Source organism: Crocodylus siamensis, chromosome 4 (genome assembly GCF_052110815.1).
Source record: "Crocodylus siamensis isolate JL-2025a chromosome 4, ASM5211081v1, whole genome shotgun sequence".
In the NCBI taxonomy this organism is placed as follows: Eukaryota; Metazoa; Chordata; order Crocodylia; family Crocodylidae; genus Crocodylus; species Crocodylus siamensis.
The window spans coordinates 173768301-173786635 of record NC_143398.1 but is presented as its reverse complement, the minus strand read 5'-3'; the positions used below and the strand labels follow the sequence as shown (position 1 = coordinate 173786635).

General features: G+C 45.3%; 1 protein-coding gene and 1 pseudogene across 1 annotated transcript in view; one reads left to right on the top strand and one right to left on the bottom strand.

Annotated features, from left to right (window-relative positions):
- Window positions 1-3080: 3080 nt before the first annotated feature.
- Window positions 3081-3210, bottom strand: LOC149867184 (U2 spliceosomal RNA; annotated as a pseudogene).
- A 231-nt stretch (window positions 3211-3441) lies between these two features.
- Window positions 3442-18335, top strand: part of BARD1 (BRCA1 associated RING domain 1) — a 78511-nt gene continuing 63617 nt past the window's right edge. The window contains exons 1-3 of the mRNA XM_090044935.1: window positions 3442-3654; window positions 3799-3855; window positions 7922-8058. Of these exons, the coding sequence (XP_089901061.1) occupies window positions 3524-3654; window positions 3799-3855; window positions 7922-8058 (325 nt within the window). The 5' untranslated portion in view covers window positions 3442-3523. The remainder of the gene's footprint in view (window positions 3655-3798; window positions 3856-7921; window positions 8059-18335) is intronic.

Sequence of the window (18335 nt, the reverse complement as noted above, 5' to 3'; positions counted from 1 at the left end):
CTCTGCATGTAAAATCAAATTAAAGTATCCTACAGGATATAGCATATGTGGTAATATGGACCCATTTATCAGATTAAAATTTTGCCTACAGAGAGCATTGAGTATTTTAAGTGAGAGAATTATTGAGGTTTGAAATAGGTTTGAACAGATAGCTGTAAGTATCCTTATCAAAGCAACTGGTAAGTGAATTACAAAAAGCCATTACTTGGTGAGAGATTAACTTTTTCAGTTTTCCTTGGCTGAGACGAAAAATTCCTCCCTCCACCACCAGCCCATTCTACCTTGCCTGCAGAATGATTAGGTAAAGGCAAGACTTCAGCTAATACACAGCATTTAAAGTATAAACAGAAAAGCATTAGGCCAAAACTTTAATCGTAGTTCCAGGTTTGCAGTTAAGGACCCTTCCTTCCTCCATTCTCAGGAACCTGCAGAGTTTATTCATCTAAAGACCTTTACAAGGCAGAGGCCTTGGACAAGCTGAAGAACAAGCTCCAGGAAGTTGTCATGTGCACTGTTGCTAGATCAGGTTAGAAGCTTTCTGTTGGCAAATCAGAATTTACTAGTGAAAGCAAAGGAAGCTAATAGAATTTACCAATGGAAGCCAAACACTTTGTGGAAATCTCTGTTTTAAATAATCCCCTGTGATCCTGCTTATATATGTTTGATTGTTGTCACTGGCCAGATCTTTGGATGTGTACACATGTACTAACTTTCTGACAGTTAAGCCAGCTTAACATTTTAAAGAGAAGAGTTGACTTAAATGCAGTGCAAGAAAATATGCCTCTGAGGTGTATTATCTTGAGTCACATTAGTTGATTTAGCTCACAAGATGACTGCCACCATGTCAAGAAGCTGTATGTGCGTATGCTCTGACATAGTCAATTTAGTTAAGTCAATGTAACAATTAAGCTGCCTTGTCTTAAATCTACATTTCACTAAGCTTCCCTCCCTGATTTTTTTTTCACTAGGCTTCCCTTCCCTGTAGTGGGAAGGCACGCATAGGTTGCAGGACACACTGGGAGGTAGGTGCTCACTGGGACCTTGTCCAAGGCTTGCAACGGGGTAGCCTGCAGATTTTTTTAAGTGAGAGAGGCTGGAGGGATTTCAGGCTGGAATCATCCATTGAGGGCATCCCTGCTGAAGCTGGTAAAACTCTTGATAGTAAAAGACAGCACTTTCTTACTGGAGGGACTCAGCAACAGTCCTGAGTGGTGAGAGGTAGATACCCCAGTAGTGCTTACAGCAAGCAGCACATTCCAGCAGTGACCCTGCAGTGATGCTTGCAAGGTGATAGAGGGGGTTGTCCCTCTCCTCCTCTGCAAGTGGAAGTGATTCTGAGTGGTGGCAGAGGCCCTAGTGGTGCTTACAAAGTGATCCTGAGAAGGGAGAGGTGTTAGACAGGAGCCCCTAGAGGTGCTCAGCAAAGCGGTGCTCACACAGCTGTGGCAGGTAGCATAAACTCCACAGCAACAGCCAGTGAGAAAGTCTCCTCTGTCACCCAGAGTGAAACTCCTTTCCCCTCCTTGCACTGGGTAAGGTAGCAACACCCAGAGGGGGCATTTTCAATAAAAATTGCAGTCAAAACCCAGGAAGTTTAATGTTTTAAGGTGTTTAATATCTAGGTGTTTAATACTTTAAAGTATTTAATACTTTCAAATGTTTAAATTTTTAGGTTATTTGATATTTTGAGGAGTTTAACATTTGGAGTAACTAATATTAATGGTATTTAATATTTTGCAGTGTTTGGTATTTGGAGTGTTGTTTGGTATTTGAAGTGTTTTATAGTTGCTGTGTTAGATAACATTTAGTTATTTTCTTTTCCATTTAATGCACTTTTATATTCAGCTTGGCATCCAAGTTGCTTGCAAATAGGGTAGTTGTTCTTTCAGGACCCCCAGTAAAGGCTGTTTTTCCCCCCTCAGGTTTCTGGTTGGAGCTTGAGCCAAAAAACCCCCAAATTTGAACCTGGCCTTTGTTCTGTCACCAGGGCCTGGCAGAAGGGTTTACACTTCTGATAATTCAAAGCTGGGTTTGGAAATTTGCCTGATAGGCAGGTTTCATTGAAAGCCTACCTGTTTCCCTGCCAGTTCTGCCTGCCTGCCAGGTTAGCTGTCTGCCAGATGGCATGCCAGCGTGGCAGCCATGCCATATGGACTTCCTCAGGGCTGAAGATTTCAGTGCTTCCAAGCTGCTGGGCTTTCTGGCTCCCCAAGCTGCCCTGAATCAGGCATCCTGGTGAGCCAGCTGGGTTGGGAGTTTGGCTGACCTGGGGGTCTCTTAAGGTAGAAATAAACATCACAACTGCGCCACCATAAAAATGCTTATGGTGACACAAAGTGAAAGCAAACAGATGTTCATGCCTTCTGTCATGCTCAAAGTTGTGGCTGTGACAGAAGGCAGTAATAAACTGGGCCGCTTTATTGTGGCCCACTTGTGTTTGCTTATGGTGGAAGAGCTCCAGCCCTGTGAAACTACTTGGGCAGGAGCTCCTCCAGCTTGTGGGGTTCAGTCCTGCAAAACCCAGAAGCTCCCAGGCATTACTGGTCCCCTCCAGCCTTGGAAGCGCTTGCCTTGCTTTCCCCGCTTACCCAGGTGCATCCCTAAGCAGCTGGAAAGTCTTTGTGCATGTCTGCAAAGGAGGGATTCCCTTGCTTGCAGACAGGCACCCCATGCAGCACCTAGGGGGGGATCCCTCTGCAAAGGACTTCCCAGGGTGCAGAGTGGGGACCTGGCAGCAGTGAGGAGCATGGACTGCAAAGGCAGAGGGGGACTAGGGGATGTCCCCCTGCTTTGTGCTTGCAGGTGAACATAGGGAACCCCCCCCTGCAAACACCAACAGGGAGATCCCTGTTCAAGAGCACTCTTTACTCCCTACCTGCAGGGCACTGGGCGCCAAGTTGGGGTTTCCCCGCTGCTTGGGGCGCGCCAACTGGGGACGTCTATACGGGTCCCGGAAGCGCAACCAGCTGATCCCGCTCCAGGGAAGACGTCTGTTTTCAGCCTCAAGCTCGGGGCTCTTTAGCAGGAAGCCTCCTCAAGCTGCCATGGGCAGAGTCTTTTTTTTTTTTTTTTTTTTCTGTTTTTTTTGCACCGGTCCTGGAAGCACTGGAATACCAGGTCAATGCATGGAGTGGATGGAGCAAGCTCCGGTTCCACCACCCAACACCAAAAAGAATCTGGTCAATATAGACCTCCAATGGAGGCGGGGAGAGGCTGCGGGGCCTGCCTGATTGATCATGGTGTCTCCCCTGCCAGGTAACTATGTCATGTACACCCCAGCGGTAGCAAACTCCCGAGACAGCTGATCTCTCCCAGTTCGTGGCGCAGCCTCGGCGCCAGCTGTGCTCACGCGGGGGCGGGGCGAGGATCCGTGGCCCCGCCCCTCGGGGAGGGGAGCCCCGCGCCTTCCCGCCACGCATGCGCACACCGCTCCCGCGCTGCCACTAGCGCTTGCGCACTGGGTTGCCGGCGGAAGGCGGTTGAATTCGAGTGGCGCGGGGCCGGGCTGGGCCGGGTCGGGGCGATGCAGGCCGCGCTGCGGGGTCGCTCCGGTAACCGCCCCCCGCCGCCCACCATGGAGCGGCCCGGCCGCGCCTGGCGTCACACGCGCGCCGCCCTGGAGCAGCTAGAGGCAGCACTGCACTGCTCCCGCTGGTAACTGCCCCCACCCCCAGCCCCAGCCCCAGCCCCAGCGGGAGGGGGCAGGGTTCTATGGGCGCCCCCTGCTGGCCGCGCTTGGGGCAAGAGGCCGGCGCATGCGCGGAGCAGAGCCTGCTTGACACTTGTGTTCCCCCGCAGCGACCACATGCTGAAGGAGCCCGTGTGCTTGGGTCGGTGCGAGCACGTCTTCTGCCTGTGAGTACCTGTGGGGCGGAGCGGAGCGGGGACTGCGCATCTCCTCTCTCAGGGTGCGCAGCACCTGCTGGGCGGGTGCGAGGGCGATGCGGAGATCTCACTGCAGCTGGAGAGGCTCGGTGTCAAAGGCTTGTGCGGTGTTATGCAGCCGGCGCTGGCTGCAAACGGCCGCCAGCGGGTCAGTGGGCTTCTGGTCATGTTGGATCTCGCCCGTGCCTGTGGTGCTGGGAACAGTGGGGCTATGTCACGTTGTTGCTAGCCAGGGTGTCTTTCCAGACAGCTTTCTTAGTCTTGTCTCTGGGGATTGCTCCCTGTGCTCTGGATGCCTGTGCTGCTGCAAGCCGATGGGTGACCCACGTGTTGCCCTCTTGACATACAAGGGTCCCTACGCTGTGTTCATGCTGTTAGGTGGGCAAATGGGATTCGCAGCGTGAACCCTGAGGTTTCAAACAGGAGTCCAGGGTGCCAGAAATGTTCTGCCTCAGCATGGGCTCTCTGAGGCATTTTCAACCGAATGGATGCTTTGCTCTGTTTGCTTTTTGCACCCCCAAAAAAGAAAAAGAAAGTAAGTAAAGCAATGAAAACTAGGAGCTGGTACTGTTGAAGGGGAACCTTGAATTAAAAAAGGTTGAGAACCACTGTCCTGAACAACTTGTGTGAGCCTGTGGGTAGAAGGAGGAACCTCCAGTTGTTTTGAAAGGCTGGAAAGAACTTGCTGCTGCTCATGTGTCAGCTGATCTGGTACAACTGTTTTGTTTATCTGCTTCTACCTCAGTGGTTTAGAGCTAAACCATTGTAACCTTAATGTTACACCCTCATTAGAGTGAAACCCTTGCACTGGATCACCTAGCAAGTACTGCCATTTTAAAGCGCCTTTGATAATTGAGTTGTGTGCAGTTGAATGGAATGGCTGTTCCACAGGGAGAAAAAATGAAAAAACGAAAGCGTTACAAGTTAGTCTAATAAAAGGTATCATCTCTGAACCAAGAGTTCTAGAGTTTTGTATTTCTTTTTGTCTCATACCAGCATGGCTACCAAATACATCCCTAAATTTATGCTTAATTTATATAGGTTTTTGAAAATAAAAGGGTTGAGAGCCACAAGAGGGAAAAATAGAACTTAATTTGTAAAAGAAGGAACTTTTTTTAATTGGGTTTGTACAAAAAAAAAATCACGAATCTTGCATTCACTCAGTTCTGCAGAGAGCTCTGTGCAGGGGCATTTCAGCCTGGAGCTCAGTATGGCTTCAGGCAAGTTCAGTGGTCTGTTGACATGGAGGCTGTCGCAGGATCAAAGGCTAAATTTTAAATTTCAAATTGCAGTTTATTGAGCAGTAGTTCACCTTCACAATATGTAAGAGAGCAGCTCCCTAAACTCTAGGGCTCAAATGATTTTACCTTTTATATTTGATCTGAACTGCCCCTAAGGATTCCCAGAGGAACCTTTCAGTTACAGGAATTAGCCTGAAAATGTTCACTAATCATTTCTCACCATAAAAACATTCATCTAATGGAACAGTTTATGTATTAGAGACAGGAATACTAATAGGCTTTACTAATATACAGAAGCAAATACAGGGGTGTTAGGGTCTCCAAGCTGGTATATATGTGGTATACAGGCATACCTCGTTTTATTGTGCTTCGCTTTATTGTGCTTCGCAGATATTGCGTTTTTTACAAATTGAAGGTTTGTGGCAACCCTGCGTTGAGCAAGTCTATCGGTGCCATTTTTCCAACAGCATTTGATCACTTCGCATTTTTTAGCAATAAAGTATTTTTTAATTAAGGTATATACATTGTTTTTTTAGACATAATGCTATTGTACACTTAATAGACTACAGTGTAGTGTAAACATAACTTTTATATGCACTGGGAAACCAAAAAATTCGTGTGACTCGTTTTATTGCGATATTCACTTTATTGCGGTGTTCTGGAACCGAACCCACAATATCTCCGAGGTATGCCTGTATATGTTTGTTTTAAAATATATTACTAACAGGTGTCTATTTTCATTCTTCAGAAAGTCCTGAGAAGCAGTCATGCTCAAATATATGAATTATCCAGGCAAATATTATACTACTAGCCAATTGCCCCTCAAGAATGATGGGGGGGTGGGGAAGGAGCCCCATGCCCCCCCCCCCCCATCCGGGCCTGCTCCCCCCTTCCCTCCTCTTGCTTGGGGTCTGGGCCTGTTCCCTCCCCCGCACCCACACCTAGTGCAGCTATTTGCAGCTTCTCTGCTGCCTGTCGTGAGCCCAGGCTCCATGGTCAGTGGCAGCTGCACATGCACCTTGGGGTGCATGGTGTGGAAAGAGCTGGAACAGTGCAACCCTAAGCCCCTACCCCACTGTCCATCTGTATGTGTCCATGCACCTGCTGCCAGCTAGGAGGATTGGACCCCTCACAGCTCTCCACCCCACCCCCTGTCTGCCCTTGGAATGCCAAGTCAAGGGGCATGAGTTGAGGTTGGGGTGTTTTTGTCATTCCAGCCAAAGACATTGCTGACCCCTGGTTTAGAAGATCCCATTAAGCATCTCTGTGATGCTTCACTTCAGTTCTCAAACTTGGACTGTGTTTCCAGAGATAACATCCTTGTTAACAGCAGTATATGGAGATGAGAGAGAACAGACCTGATTACCTACCCATCAGCCCTCTTGTCTCTCTGCAGGTTTCTTAGCCAAGTCCTTATCAATCTCTAAAAGTGCAGATTTTCAACAATTAAATGAATAGAGGATATCAAATAACAAGAATACACTTTTTTTAGAAAACCATGATTAAATTGAGGCTTCCTGACCAGCAATTTAAATCTTGATTTAAATTGATTTGATTTAAATTAAATCCACCATGATTACAATATCGAGGTATTGCTGCCTAGATGCGATTTACAACCTGATGTTTAGGTAAACAGTGTGGTTTGCTTAGTGTGAATTGATATTTTTTTATTAGAGTTCTGGGTATTGTTTTATGTATTGTGATAAGGTACCAAATAGAGAGACAGTCTGAAGTGGCAAATGAATTCCATTCACTTCAGGTAACTGAAAAGATAGGGGTTTATATTTTAATAGAATTGGTGGTATTCTAAAAGCTGTGTGTGTAACATAAGAACACTTGAGAACACTTAACTTGAGAATCTCACTTGATGGCTTCTCATTACAGTAATTAAATGAAAAAAAGAAAAAAGATTTTGTAGTTTGGTATATGGGTTGGAAAAGGAAGAGGAACATTTGGAAGTTGAGTTTAAGTTTTTAGATGACCTTTACTGGGCAAATCTGTTTCTCCTTGAGCTGTTTCAGAGATAAATGCTCTCAGGGTAAAGTGATAGAATAATTCTAATACCTACAGATTCCCATGGGACTTCTTACTGAAGAATGTTCAGACAGGTGTAACTTAACAGTATCATGCCAATTTTAACAAGACAGGGGAAAGTGATAGCTTAGTATAGATTGGATTTTCATTCCCTTTGTAGAGTTGGAATGCTGTTGAAAAACAGTATTATTATGTTTAGATGAGGTACAGAAAAACCTAGAGTTTTAAGCACTCAAATATAACAAGTTAACAGAAACAACTGGGAGAAGTGGAGCTTTGACATATTTTGTAAATTTGATCAACCTGTAATTGAGTAAGATACAAAAAAACACATAATAAGTGGCTTCCTGGTGTGATGATTGGACTTGGTTGGCTTAATTCTGACTTGTGGCTTGCCATACAATGTTATCTGGCTTCCTTTTGTGCATTGGTAAGTGAATTTAAAATAATTCTTTTTATGCTATACAGTGTTTGCTTTTTGGTGTCAAAAAGGACCTTGTTCAGCTATGTTTCAGCTGATTGTAAGGAATATCCAGTGACTTTCCACTTTCTCTCTGCTTGAGAGCTAAGCTCCCATGGATTAGCTTTTATTTACTGCAGGGTAAGAGTATGTGTGTTCATACAGGCAGTTACTTTGGAGCAGCTAACACGTGTTAAATCTTTTCCAGAATTTTGCTTTGCAGTAACTAGTCTATATGCACATATCCTGAATATACCAATTCACTTGTTGAATAACTTGTTCTTATATGCTTGAATTTCAGTGCCTGTGTTGGTGACTGTGTTGGCACAGAATGTCCAGTGTGTCACATGCCAGCCTGGGTACAAGATATACAAATAAACAGGCAGTTAGACAACATGATTCAGTTGTGCAGCAAACTACAACAGCTGCTGGGCACAGGTAAGAGAACATATTCAATCCTCTAATAATAAGCATTGTATTCAAACTCGCATCAATTTCACATGCTCTTAAAAGCCTTGAACAATAGTCTCTTTTTTAATATTCTAAAAGGTTATTCATACTGAAAGATGAAGAGGACAGACTCTGGGTTTTTTATTCTGTGAGTCAGCCTGGATCAGGGGTTTTGGTAGCTTTTTATAGCAGCATGCTGCTTCTTGTGACCTGGCTGCTGCTGTGCACCTCTAATCTCCTTCGCTGTAGTGTGTCGCCACCCATCCCTGCAGCATCTGGGTTGCTGGCTGCTACTACCACCTCTACTCTGTGTTGCCAATTCCCATCCTCACTGGTTGTGGGGTGGTGCAAATTCAACTGGCAATGGTAACCAGCACTTGTTGGTTACGTGCCATCACAGGCCAGATCTATGCCACAGGCTGTAGGTTTCTAACCTAGATCCTTGCTATAAAAAGGCAAAATGTCTTTAGTAGCTTTTTAGTATATCATTTCCCAAAATCTACTGTTTGCTAAGTTTACATGAGTATGCAATATTCCCAAATAATGTAATAGTCAATTACAGATATTAATGTTTCATGCATTGTCACTCAGTATTGCCAACCCCACTGTGTCAAAAAACATGAGACAGACTATTAAAAATTGGGAGATTTGGAATGTAAATTATAAGATGCTATTTTTGAAGTGTGTGTGTGGGGGGGTATTATTTGTGAAGGTGTGGGGGGCTGTGGGTGTATGTGTGGGGGGATTAGAGCCTCAGGAGTGGGGGGGTCCATGTAAACCCTAGGAGGGTACTGTGGGCCAGGAGTGAGGGGCAGCGGCAGGGCTGGTGGGGCTGTGGCTTGGGAGTGAGGGTCAGACAGACAGACAGACAAAGACAGAAAGGCAGGTGGACAGACACTCAGGCACATGAAGACCAGCTGAGTGACAGAGCCATGGGCAACTTGTCCAGGTGCGTGTGGGGGTGGGGGCTCTCCCTGCCACTGCCTGCACCCATGGGAGAGGGATGGGGGGCACATGCCCCCTGGATTTGTACATGGGGCAGAGGCTAGCTGCGGGCTGGGGCTCTACACTCTGCTGCCTTTGGTCTGGGAGCTGTGCAGTGCTGCCAGGTAGACAGAGGGGATGTGTGACGCAACCAACACATGGCTCTCGGGCAAAGGCAGCAAGGCACAGTGCCGTAGCCTGCAGCCCACCTCTGCCCCGTGCACAAATCCAGGGGACATGTATATCCCCCACTCTTCCCCTGGATGAGCTGCCTGCAGCTCTTTCACATGACCTACCCTGGCCCTGGGGCCCCATTCATCCCAGCCCCTGCTTCACTTCCTCCCTGACTATGGCGGTCTCAATTGGGGGGCTCCCCTTGCCCCTTCCCTTCCACAGAATTACTGGCACAACACTGCTCTACATGTGCCAGAAGAAAAAATCTTGAGATTTGATCTCTCCACCCAGAGATCACAAGTCAGAGTTAATTTGACTCAGAAATTGGGAGTTTCCACGAGAATTGGCACTGCTGGATTCTACATTCAAGAGTCTGAAAATCCCTTAGATCCTTGGGCCGTGTTCTGCAATAAGTCCTGTTCAAGGGGATCCTGTTTCAGGATCAGTTCTTGAGTTCTTTTTTGCTAATCACTTGTTGCTAATCACTTGCACTGATGCACCTGTACACATGAAGCGATTGTTCATTTTCAGATTAGCTTGCACATGTGAAGTTTGCTTTATATTTGCTGCTTAATGATGTGGAAAGAGCTAAGTCTCAGTGCAACCGACGGGCCTCGAACATTAGTTTCATAGTTTCTAGGGTTGGAAGGGACCTGAGCAGATCATCTAGTCTGACCCCCTGCCATGGCAGGAAAGAATACTGGGGTCAAACGACTCCAGCAAGATGAGCATCTAACCTCCTTTTAAACACCCCCAGGGTAGAAGCCTGCACCACTTCTCTTGGAAGCTGGTTCCAGACCCTAGCGCCCTGAAGTAGCGCTGCTTGGCCTCTGGCGTATGGGGTTGCCTGTCGCCTCATCCCTGGAATGGTCTATTTTGGATAGGTCTTAGGAGAAGTCCCCGCCCCTATCTTGCCTGCCACAACTTTGCTCGAAAAACTTCAGTGGAGGGGCCGACTACTTAAGCTTATCCGGAGTTGGGACTCTTGGGGTGATGGTCTTCTGCAAGGGTCTGCCCTTCCCTACACCTCATCCTAATACCCAGCCACGCCGAGTTGCTGATGATTCCTGGGCCTGACCCTTGCCTTGCGATGTTAAGATTTCATAGACATCAGGGCTGGAAGGGACCTTGGGAGATCATCGAGTCCAGCCCCCTGCCCAAAGGGCAGGAAAGTCAGCTGGGGTCATAGGATCCCAGCAAGATAAGCATCCAATTTAGTCTTGAAGGTGTTCAATGTAGGTGCTTGAACCACCTCCACTGGCAGACTGTTCCAGACCTTGGGGGCTCGAACAGTAAAGAAATTCTTCCTTATGTCCAGCCTGAAACGGTCTTGAAGGAGTTTGTGACCGTTCGACCTAGTCATCCCTTGGGGCGCTCTGGTGAACAAACATTCCCCCAGATCCTGGTGGTCACCCCTGATAAACTTACAGGTGACCATCAAATCACCCCAGCCTGCGCTTTTCCAGGCTAAAGAGTCCCATGTCTCTCAGCCTATCATCGTAAGATCTGTTTTCCTGACCTCTGATCATGCGCGTGGCTCTCCTCTGGACTCTCTCAAGCTTCTCCACATCCTTTTTGAATTGTGGAGCCCAAAACTGGATGCAGTACTCCAGCTGCGGCCTCACCAAGGCCGAGTACAAGGGGAGAATGACGTCCCGGGATTTGCTCGAGAAGCATCTATGGATGCACGCCAGCATTTTGGTTGCTTTACTAGCCGCAGCATCGCATTGCAGGCTCATGTTCATCTTGTGATCAATGATGACCCCCAAGTCTCTTTCTTCTGTAGTGCTATCCAACGTAGCACTGCTGAGCCTATAAGGATGCTGCAGGTTTTTCCTCCCAAGGTGGAGAACCTTGCATTTTTCGGCGTTAAACACCAGCAGGTTCTTGTGTGCCCATTTGCTGAGCTTGTCCAGGTCAGCCTGGATCACCCACCTATCTTCTGGCGTGGATGCTTTGCCCCAAAGTTTGGTGTCATCGGCGAACTTGGCCAGTCCACTCCTGACTCCAGTGTCCACATCATTAATGAAGATGTTGAACAGTATGGGTCCCAGGACAGAGCCTTGTGGGACCCCACTGGTCACAGGGCACCACGATGAGTGACTGCCATCAATTACAACCCTCTGGGTCTGACCACGGAGCCAATTTCCCAGCCAGCGGATCGTGGCGGAGCCAAGGCCACAACTGGCCAGTTTGGCCAAGAGGTGATTATGGGATACCAGATCAAAAGCTTTTTTGAAGTCAAGATATATGACATCAATCTCTTCTCCCTGGTCCAGGTGATAGGTCACCTGGTCATAGAAGGAAATGAGATTGGTCAAACAAGACCTACCTACAACAAACCCGTGCTGGCTATCCCTTAGGATGTTAGCCTGGGCCAGTCCATCAAGGATGGCCTCCTTAATAAACTTTTCTAAGATCTTCCCCAGGATAGAAGTCAGGCTAATGGGCCTGTAGTTAGTCGGATCCACTCTCCTCCCTTTCTTGAAGATCGGCACCACATTGGCCTTCTTCCAGTCTTCGGGCACTACACCAGAGTGCCAGGAGTTTTCAAAGATCCGTGCCAGGGGCTGGGCTATGACGCTCGCCAGCTCCTTGAGTACCCTGGGGTGCAGATTGTCAGGGCCGGCTGACTTGAAGGTATCTAGCTTCTCAAGATGTTCCTTCACGAGGTCAGCATTTATGGAGGGTAGGGGGTCCCCAACACCCGGATCTCCCAGTCCCATAGCAGGCATGGGCGTCCCATGGGACTGATGAAAGACTGACGCAAAGTACCTATTTAATAGGTTGGCTTTTTCCTGGGCATCAGTTGTCAGTTGCCCCATCTAGTTTGATGGGTGAAGAGATATTTGGTGGCGAATCTGTAGGCTTGTCCTGACTCTAGACCCAGGCGGTAAGGAATCCTTCTAAGGGTTCCTTCCTGGCCCTCTAACCATGGGCCACTTAGTACAAAGCCCCAAAAGAAAACACTACCTGTAAGTCTCTTGGGCTACAAATTGAAGTCTGGACTCCCCGTCCTGCAGAAAATCCTCTCCTTACTTAATCCTTTCTGCAGCACCCCTCTCTGGCTGGATGCTGTGTTTTCCTAATAGCCACTCGGGACTGCTTCCAGACACTCTGGTTCCCCTCTTCACTCGGTCTCTATCCAAGTGGTTCCACCTGGCAGAATCCAGGACTCTGCAGACCCTCTCACTGCTTATATTATGGTTCCTTGCCGAGATGGACTCTAGGGTGCTCCCCAAACCCGTGCTGATCCCACCTGGATTGCCGGGTCTTCTTCTGTTCCCCTCTCTTCGGGGTGTCTCCTAGCGCTGAGCTCTGTCCCCAGATTCTTGTGCCTGGCTCCACCGTCACAAGCCCAGGCATCCGCTGCCTCTCCCTGGGCGTTTTCCTTTTCGCATTTGGGGAATGTGCTCCAGCCTCGTAACTGGCCGCTGGCCTCTCCCTTGCTTCCGAGCAAGGCTTCAGGATTGTCTCCCCTCCTGGCTGGTCTCCAGCTCTCTTCCCCCTCTTCTTCTCTCGGGGTGCTCTTTATGCCCCCGCGCCGGCTCAGATCGTTATTGATCGCAGCTGGCTGTAGTTTGAAAAAGACGCAGCTAATCAGCCACGTGGGTCCTGCTGCCACTTCTGGCTTTCCCGCGTCATTGGCTGCAGGTAAGGAGCTCTTTCTTCTTCCCTCCTCTCCCCAGCCTTGTTTCGGGTCCCAGGGTTCCCCTTTTGCCCTTAGGGGCTATGCTTTGCCATCACCCTGTGACACTCAGTTCATCGGTGTTCTCTCAAACCAGAGTGATGTGACTCTTCTCTACAGGGGAAGTCTGTCAGCAATGACAGTTGTGTTACTGACTATGCACTGCTGTGGGATTTCCAAGCTGAATATAGGCTGATTGACGAAATAGGAAAAATTGGAGCAAAATGATTGTAAATGGGTGTCTGTTTTCCTTAAACCCAAAAAGAGCATTTAAGTAGCATTGCATTTTAGAAAACATTAATTTTACCTGTCAATTACAGAAAAGAACTTTTTTTTGCTCATAGCTTATTACCAGTATATCTGTCTAAATAGAATATTCTCGTGTATTATCCATTGGATTCCATCAATATGTTTACCTCACGGTCTCTACACTAGTCTTTTTTTACATCCAACCACTAGATTATTACCTCACTGAAGCAGCAGGGTTCGGGGATATGTTCAAGTATAAAAGATGTTGTATTTGTACATTATTACAAACTCTTGGTGACCAAAAGTTATGAATAAAATGAAAGGAATTTTGAGAAAATAATTTAGGAATGCTGACATGCTTTAAGAAAATGGTGGAATGCTTTAGGGATGGTTGGTTTCTGAGGCTTTTGAAGTAGTTGGCTTAAGGTTCGTTTTGTTTTTTGTTTTTTTTGCCCTGTACTGAAGAGTGATAGCCAAGAAGAAACCTTTTTCTATTTATTAAGTGACATTTAATGGTATTCAAGATCTGTGTGGTTGGGGGAGAGGGGAGAGAATCAGTGAGCAAAGGTTATTTTGGTCTCGGGTGTAGTTTCCTGTATGAATATTTTAACTACATAAACTATGGAATTAAATGTATTTGAAAATATAATTTACATAAAGTGGTAGAAACTAGAGGAAACAAATGAAATATTTTCTTTAAAGATGAAGAAAGGTTTGAGAAACCTGACACTTTCTCAGGGTGCTAGATTGGTATGCAATGTGGCTTTTCTACCTGTGCATTAAGTCACTATGGTTACTGTACATTAAGTTTAGTATGTGTAATAACTGGTACTAACTAAATGCTCCAGCACACATCTTTTAAGAGATGCTATTGCGCAGTAGACTAATTCTGCGTGTTAGCACAAGAGCACAGCTTTGCTATGATTCACTAATGCACAGTAGAATTATTCTGTTGCATGTTTAGTGTCTCATGTAGACATGCCCCAGTGGTCTTAATGAGCCTAATAATTTGTAATGGTGATTTTAAATAATGCCAAAATATAAATTGATGTGGTGATTCAGTTTCCATTATTGGGTAGTTTCTGTCTATATTAAATATTAGTGCCTTTTTGTGTTTTTCACTCACTTAAGAACAAAGCTTTTCTTAAATACATAAGTAGGTAACTAATGTGTCTAAATAAAAATACATATTACTAAACTATATTTAATGACAAGTGGCTACAAGAGTTGAAAATGTTCAGTTTGCAGTAATATGGTAATTTTCTTTTTCTATCTTATTACTTTTGGAATTGTATCCCTTGGTGTGAGATGTATATGATGCAACAATACATTGTGTAGATAAAACAATATTAAGTCCTTGTGACTCAATATTGCAATCTGAAAATGTTCATAATGTAGATAATTGCATTTTTGTAAGTTTCCAGTTGGGTTATGAGAGGCAATTTAAAAAAAAAAAGCAAGGAGGGACCATGAAATGTACCCTTTAGCCCATCAGAAACCAGAGAGCGTAGTGTGGGTGTTCTCTATAGGAGAGCTCAGTCATTGCTTGCAAATGTATTAGAAAGAACTGGTTGAAAATGTATCTTCCCCCCTTCTTGGGGTATATTTACACATTATGATTAGCACGTGCTAATTTAAAAAAAAGTTAGGCTATGTTAAAGTTAGCATGTGCTGTGAGCAGTTGCAAATTTAAGGCTTAATACCCTTTCTGACATGCACTGTATGAGGGCTGGAGAGCGCAGGCCAAGTTGCCTCTGCCAAGGAGCCGGCAAATTGGCTCCATGCCTACCTGGCTTGCCTGCTCTGTGGAGCCATATAGATCCCAGGAATGAGGCTGCAGCTCAAATCAGGCCCTTGCTAGCCCCCAGCTGCCTAGATTGGGCCCCCATCACTCCTTACCAGCCTGGGTTGGGCCTGTTGCCTGCCACTGGCCTGGATCAAGGCCCGCTGTCCCCTGCCAGTTGGCATTGTGCCTGCTGCTACCCACTGACCTAGATCATGCCCAATGTGGGGGGTCCCATTTGGGCCTGCCTGCCCCCACTGGCCTGGATCAGGCCTGCTGCCCCTGCTGACCTGGATCAACCTCTGCTCGCTTCAGATTCCCTGCCCTTCCCACCCCCACAGCTTTCCTTTCACCTGTTGCTGTCAGTACTGACCCAGGGAAGCAGGTAGGGAATGGAACCTGCCTGCTGCTGCCACTTTCTGGGTGGAGTGTGGTGGTGGGTGGACAGGTGGCTTCCCCTTCCCTGTCTGCTCCCTTGGGATAGCACGAGCTGCATAGGTAAACAGGGAGCCAAGGAATGTTTTGGTGGGGAAGTGAGCTGCAAGGGCTGGGGGAGCTAGCAGAAGGAGTGCCAAGGAGCCTGGAATCAGAAGAAAGCGGAGTGAGAGGGAATTCTTACTTTTAGGACTCCTCCAGCTTCCCCAACTGTCACTCTGAGGAAAGACAGAGTGTCCACGTGGGGATGGTTGTAATGGTATTTCCTGGGATGCTGGAGGGCTCTCAACTTGTCTTGGCCCTCAGGAGCAGTCTAACATGACTGCAACAGAAGCTAGCCAAAATGAGCTAGAAATAATACTCGCCAGAAGAGGACTATTTTTGAGATGTGCGGAGAGTGCTTAACTCAAGTTTTCCTGTGATAACATGCAGGCACTCCTGTTTTAAGAGCCCTTAACCCACTATAAAGTTAACATCATGTAATATCACTGTATGTGTATAAGTCTTTCATTTTTTAGGGTTTCTGATCAGTTCAGGTCTTCTGGTTTATTAATGGAAATTATTTTCTCTATCCAGTTGGTGCACAATAGACTAATTAAGGAGTGCTTTCTCCCCAGTACCTACTGGTGTTGCATGTAGCTTTAGGCTGTCCAAAAGCCTGCTTGGATCTCAGTTCAGAATATTATATTTGATTTCTAAGAACAAATTCCGCTATGTTAAAGAACTTGTTTAAATTTAGGTGGTTTTTTCCATTGAAAAGTGCCAGTATCTCATCTTTCTTTACAACGTGTGGGTTTGATTGTGGAAGAAGCGAGTGATAGCATGACAGGGAAATGCACTAAATAGTTGTCTAATAGTTGTTAAAGAAGTGAAGAGAGGACCCAATCAGCCATAGATGCCCAGTTCTGTTAAGGGCTACGCATAACAGTAGTGAATTGAGAGATGGATCAAAACTAGATTCACATTGTCTCTTTAGATAGCAACTTTGCTGCATTAAGGCTGGATGTTGCCTTTGTGAATAAAATCAGAATTTGGAGGAGTGATCTGTTTTTGAATGCAGTGGAACTTATGTGAGTATCGGAGGAAGGGTACATATTTGATGTTGGCATTTCTACGCCAATTCAGTTTCTTAAGCACGTGGGCAGATGGGTTGTTTTTGAACAACCATCTAGATTTCAGCTTACATGGAAGAAGGAATTGTCTGAGTTGAGTTTTTATTGTTAGATTTTAATTGAAGAGAGGAAGATGGAACATGGGGTCTGTCTTTTATTACATAACATACAGTAGCACCTATGTTCCTCAACAATGATCCAAGCTCCATTTTGTTTTATGTTGTTATAGGTAGTTTGATAGTTCTTGCCTCAGTAAGAAAGGGGAGAAAGGAAGAGTATTACAGAAAAATGGAATATCTTGAAGTTGTTGTAGCAAAGCTAGAGCTAGAATATATACGTGCTGGCTAGCAGTCTGGTCTTAACCTTAAGATTATCCTTAATATTTTATATTTCTGGGCTCCTACGTTTGGGAGCCAAGGATCTAGCAGAAAAGCAAACAAAATACTTAAATACCTGAAGATTTCTGTTGCCCTTGGGTATGGAGTAACTAGTAGTATGAAGATGTAAAAATCAAAGCCCAACGCATAGATTTGGGTTCTGCCCTTTAAAAGAAAAAGGGCCTATTTTGTTCTACATATTTATTAGTTGACACCTGTAATTGAAATGTGGGATCTACAGTTTCAAAAAGGTATTCAGTATGACCCATCTTAAAATAATTGGTTAATAATGGAATGCAAGTATTGTAAGAAACAGCCTGTAGGTGGCAATACATACAATCATTTATTTAAATAAGTGAATGGGAGAGTGTAATTTTTTAATTCACATGTAATTAAGTTCAAAATTAGAATTACTTAAGAATTTATTCTATTTAGCCAGCATTGAATCTAAGATGCTGCTGCTTAAACAACTAAGCATATCTTTTGCATATAAGCAATTGTGACATATTTAGGGTGTGATTATGTTTATACAGGCATAAAATGGAGCATATAATGGAAAATCAACTACTGTGCCTGCATACTAATTTCTGTTTTCCCTACATGTGCATTAATGCATGCAGTGTGTCTGGTGGTATCATACCTTACTTATCTTATTGTTTCAGTGCTTTAGATACGTACCTATAGGCTGTGTGCCACGAAGTCTCAACATTTTTAATTGTGTTTCCTCAGAAGCACTGTAGGTGTGGGGGACTTTATTATTATTTAAAAACTTTATCCTATGAATATATGTGTGATACTGTAATGGCTAATAACATTTTTACTATTGGTACTCTTTTTTTGCTTTCCAGCCTTCCACAGACGGTGGTGCAGTCTTCTTTTCCAGTAGAGAAGTAGGAGGAATCCTACTTCCTTGAATTATTGTCATTAGCATTGCTGTCATCCCCCAGAGTTGCAAGGGTTTTTTTTTTGTTCTGCCATATTTGACAATTCCCTTTCCAAGTGAACCTTATTACCTGCATTTACTATAAAGTGTATAATTACTGTAATTAAGGTGGGTAATTAGGAAGAACTTGTCGAATCATGGACATAGTATATAGTGTGCTATAGATAAAGAAGCCTGATTTACAGTAATGCTTTTCAAAATGAGCTTCTAAATACTTCACCAGATTTTTTTCGGTTCAGTGTACTTTAAAGAGAAGAGATTGTCTGTCATAAATTTTCCTGACAACCATTTATAGATAATTTTACCTTATTCTTCTTAACACAGTCTGCCTTAGACTAACAGAGTTAAATTGAAAGCCTTTGATTTTTCTCTTCCCCTTCCTTGTATTAAGCTAGACCTTGCAGGTGTTGGTCAGATGTTGATGCTTATGGACAGCAAGAAAGATTAACTTTGATTAGGTTTTATTAGGATCTCAGTTTAGTTTCTCCTTTTCTGGTGTGGAGGGGAAAATGTCGGACTC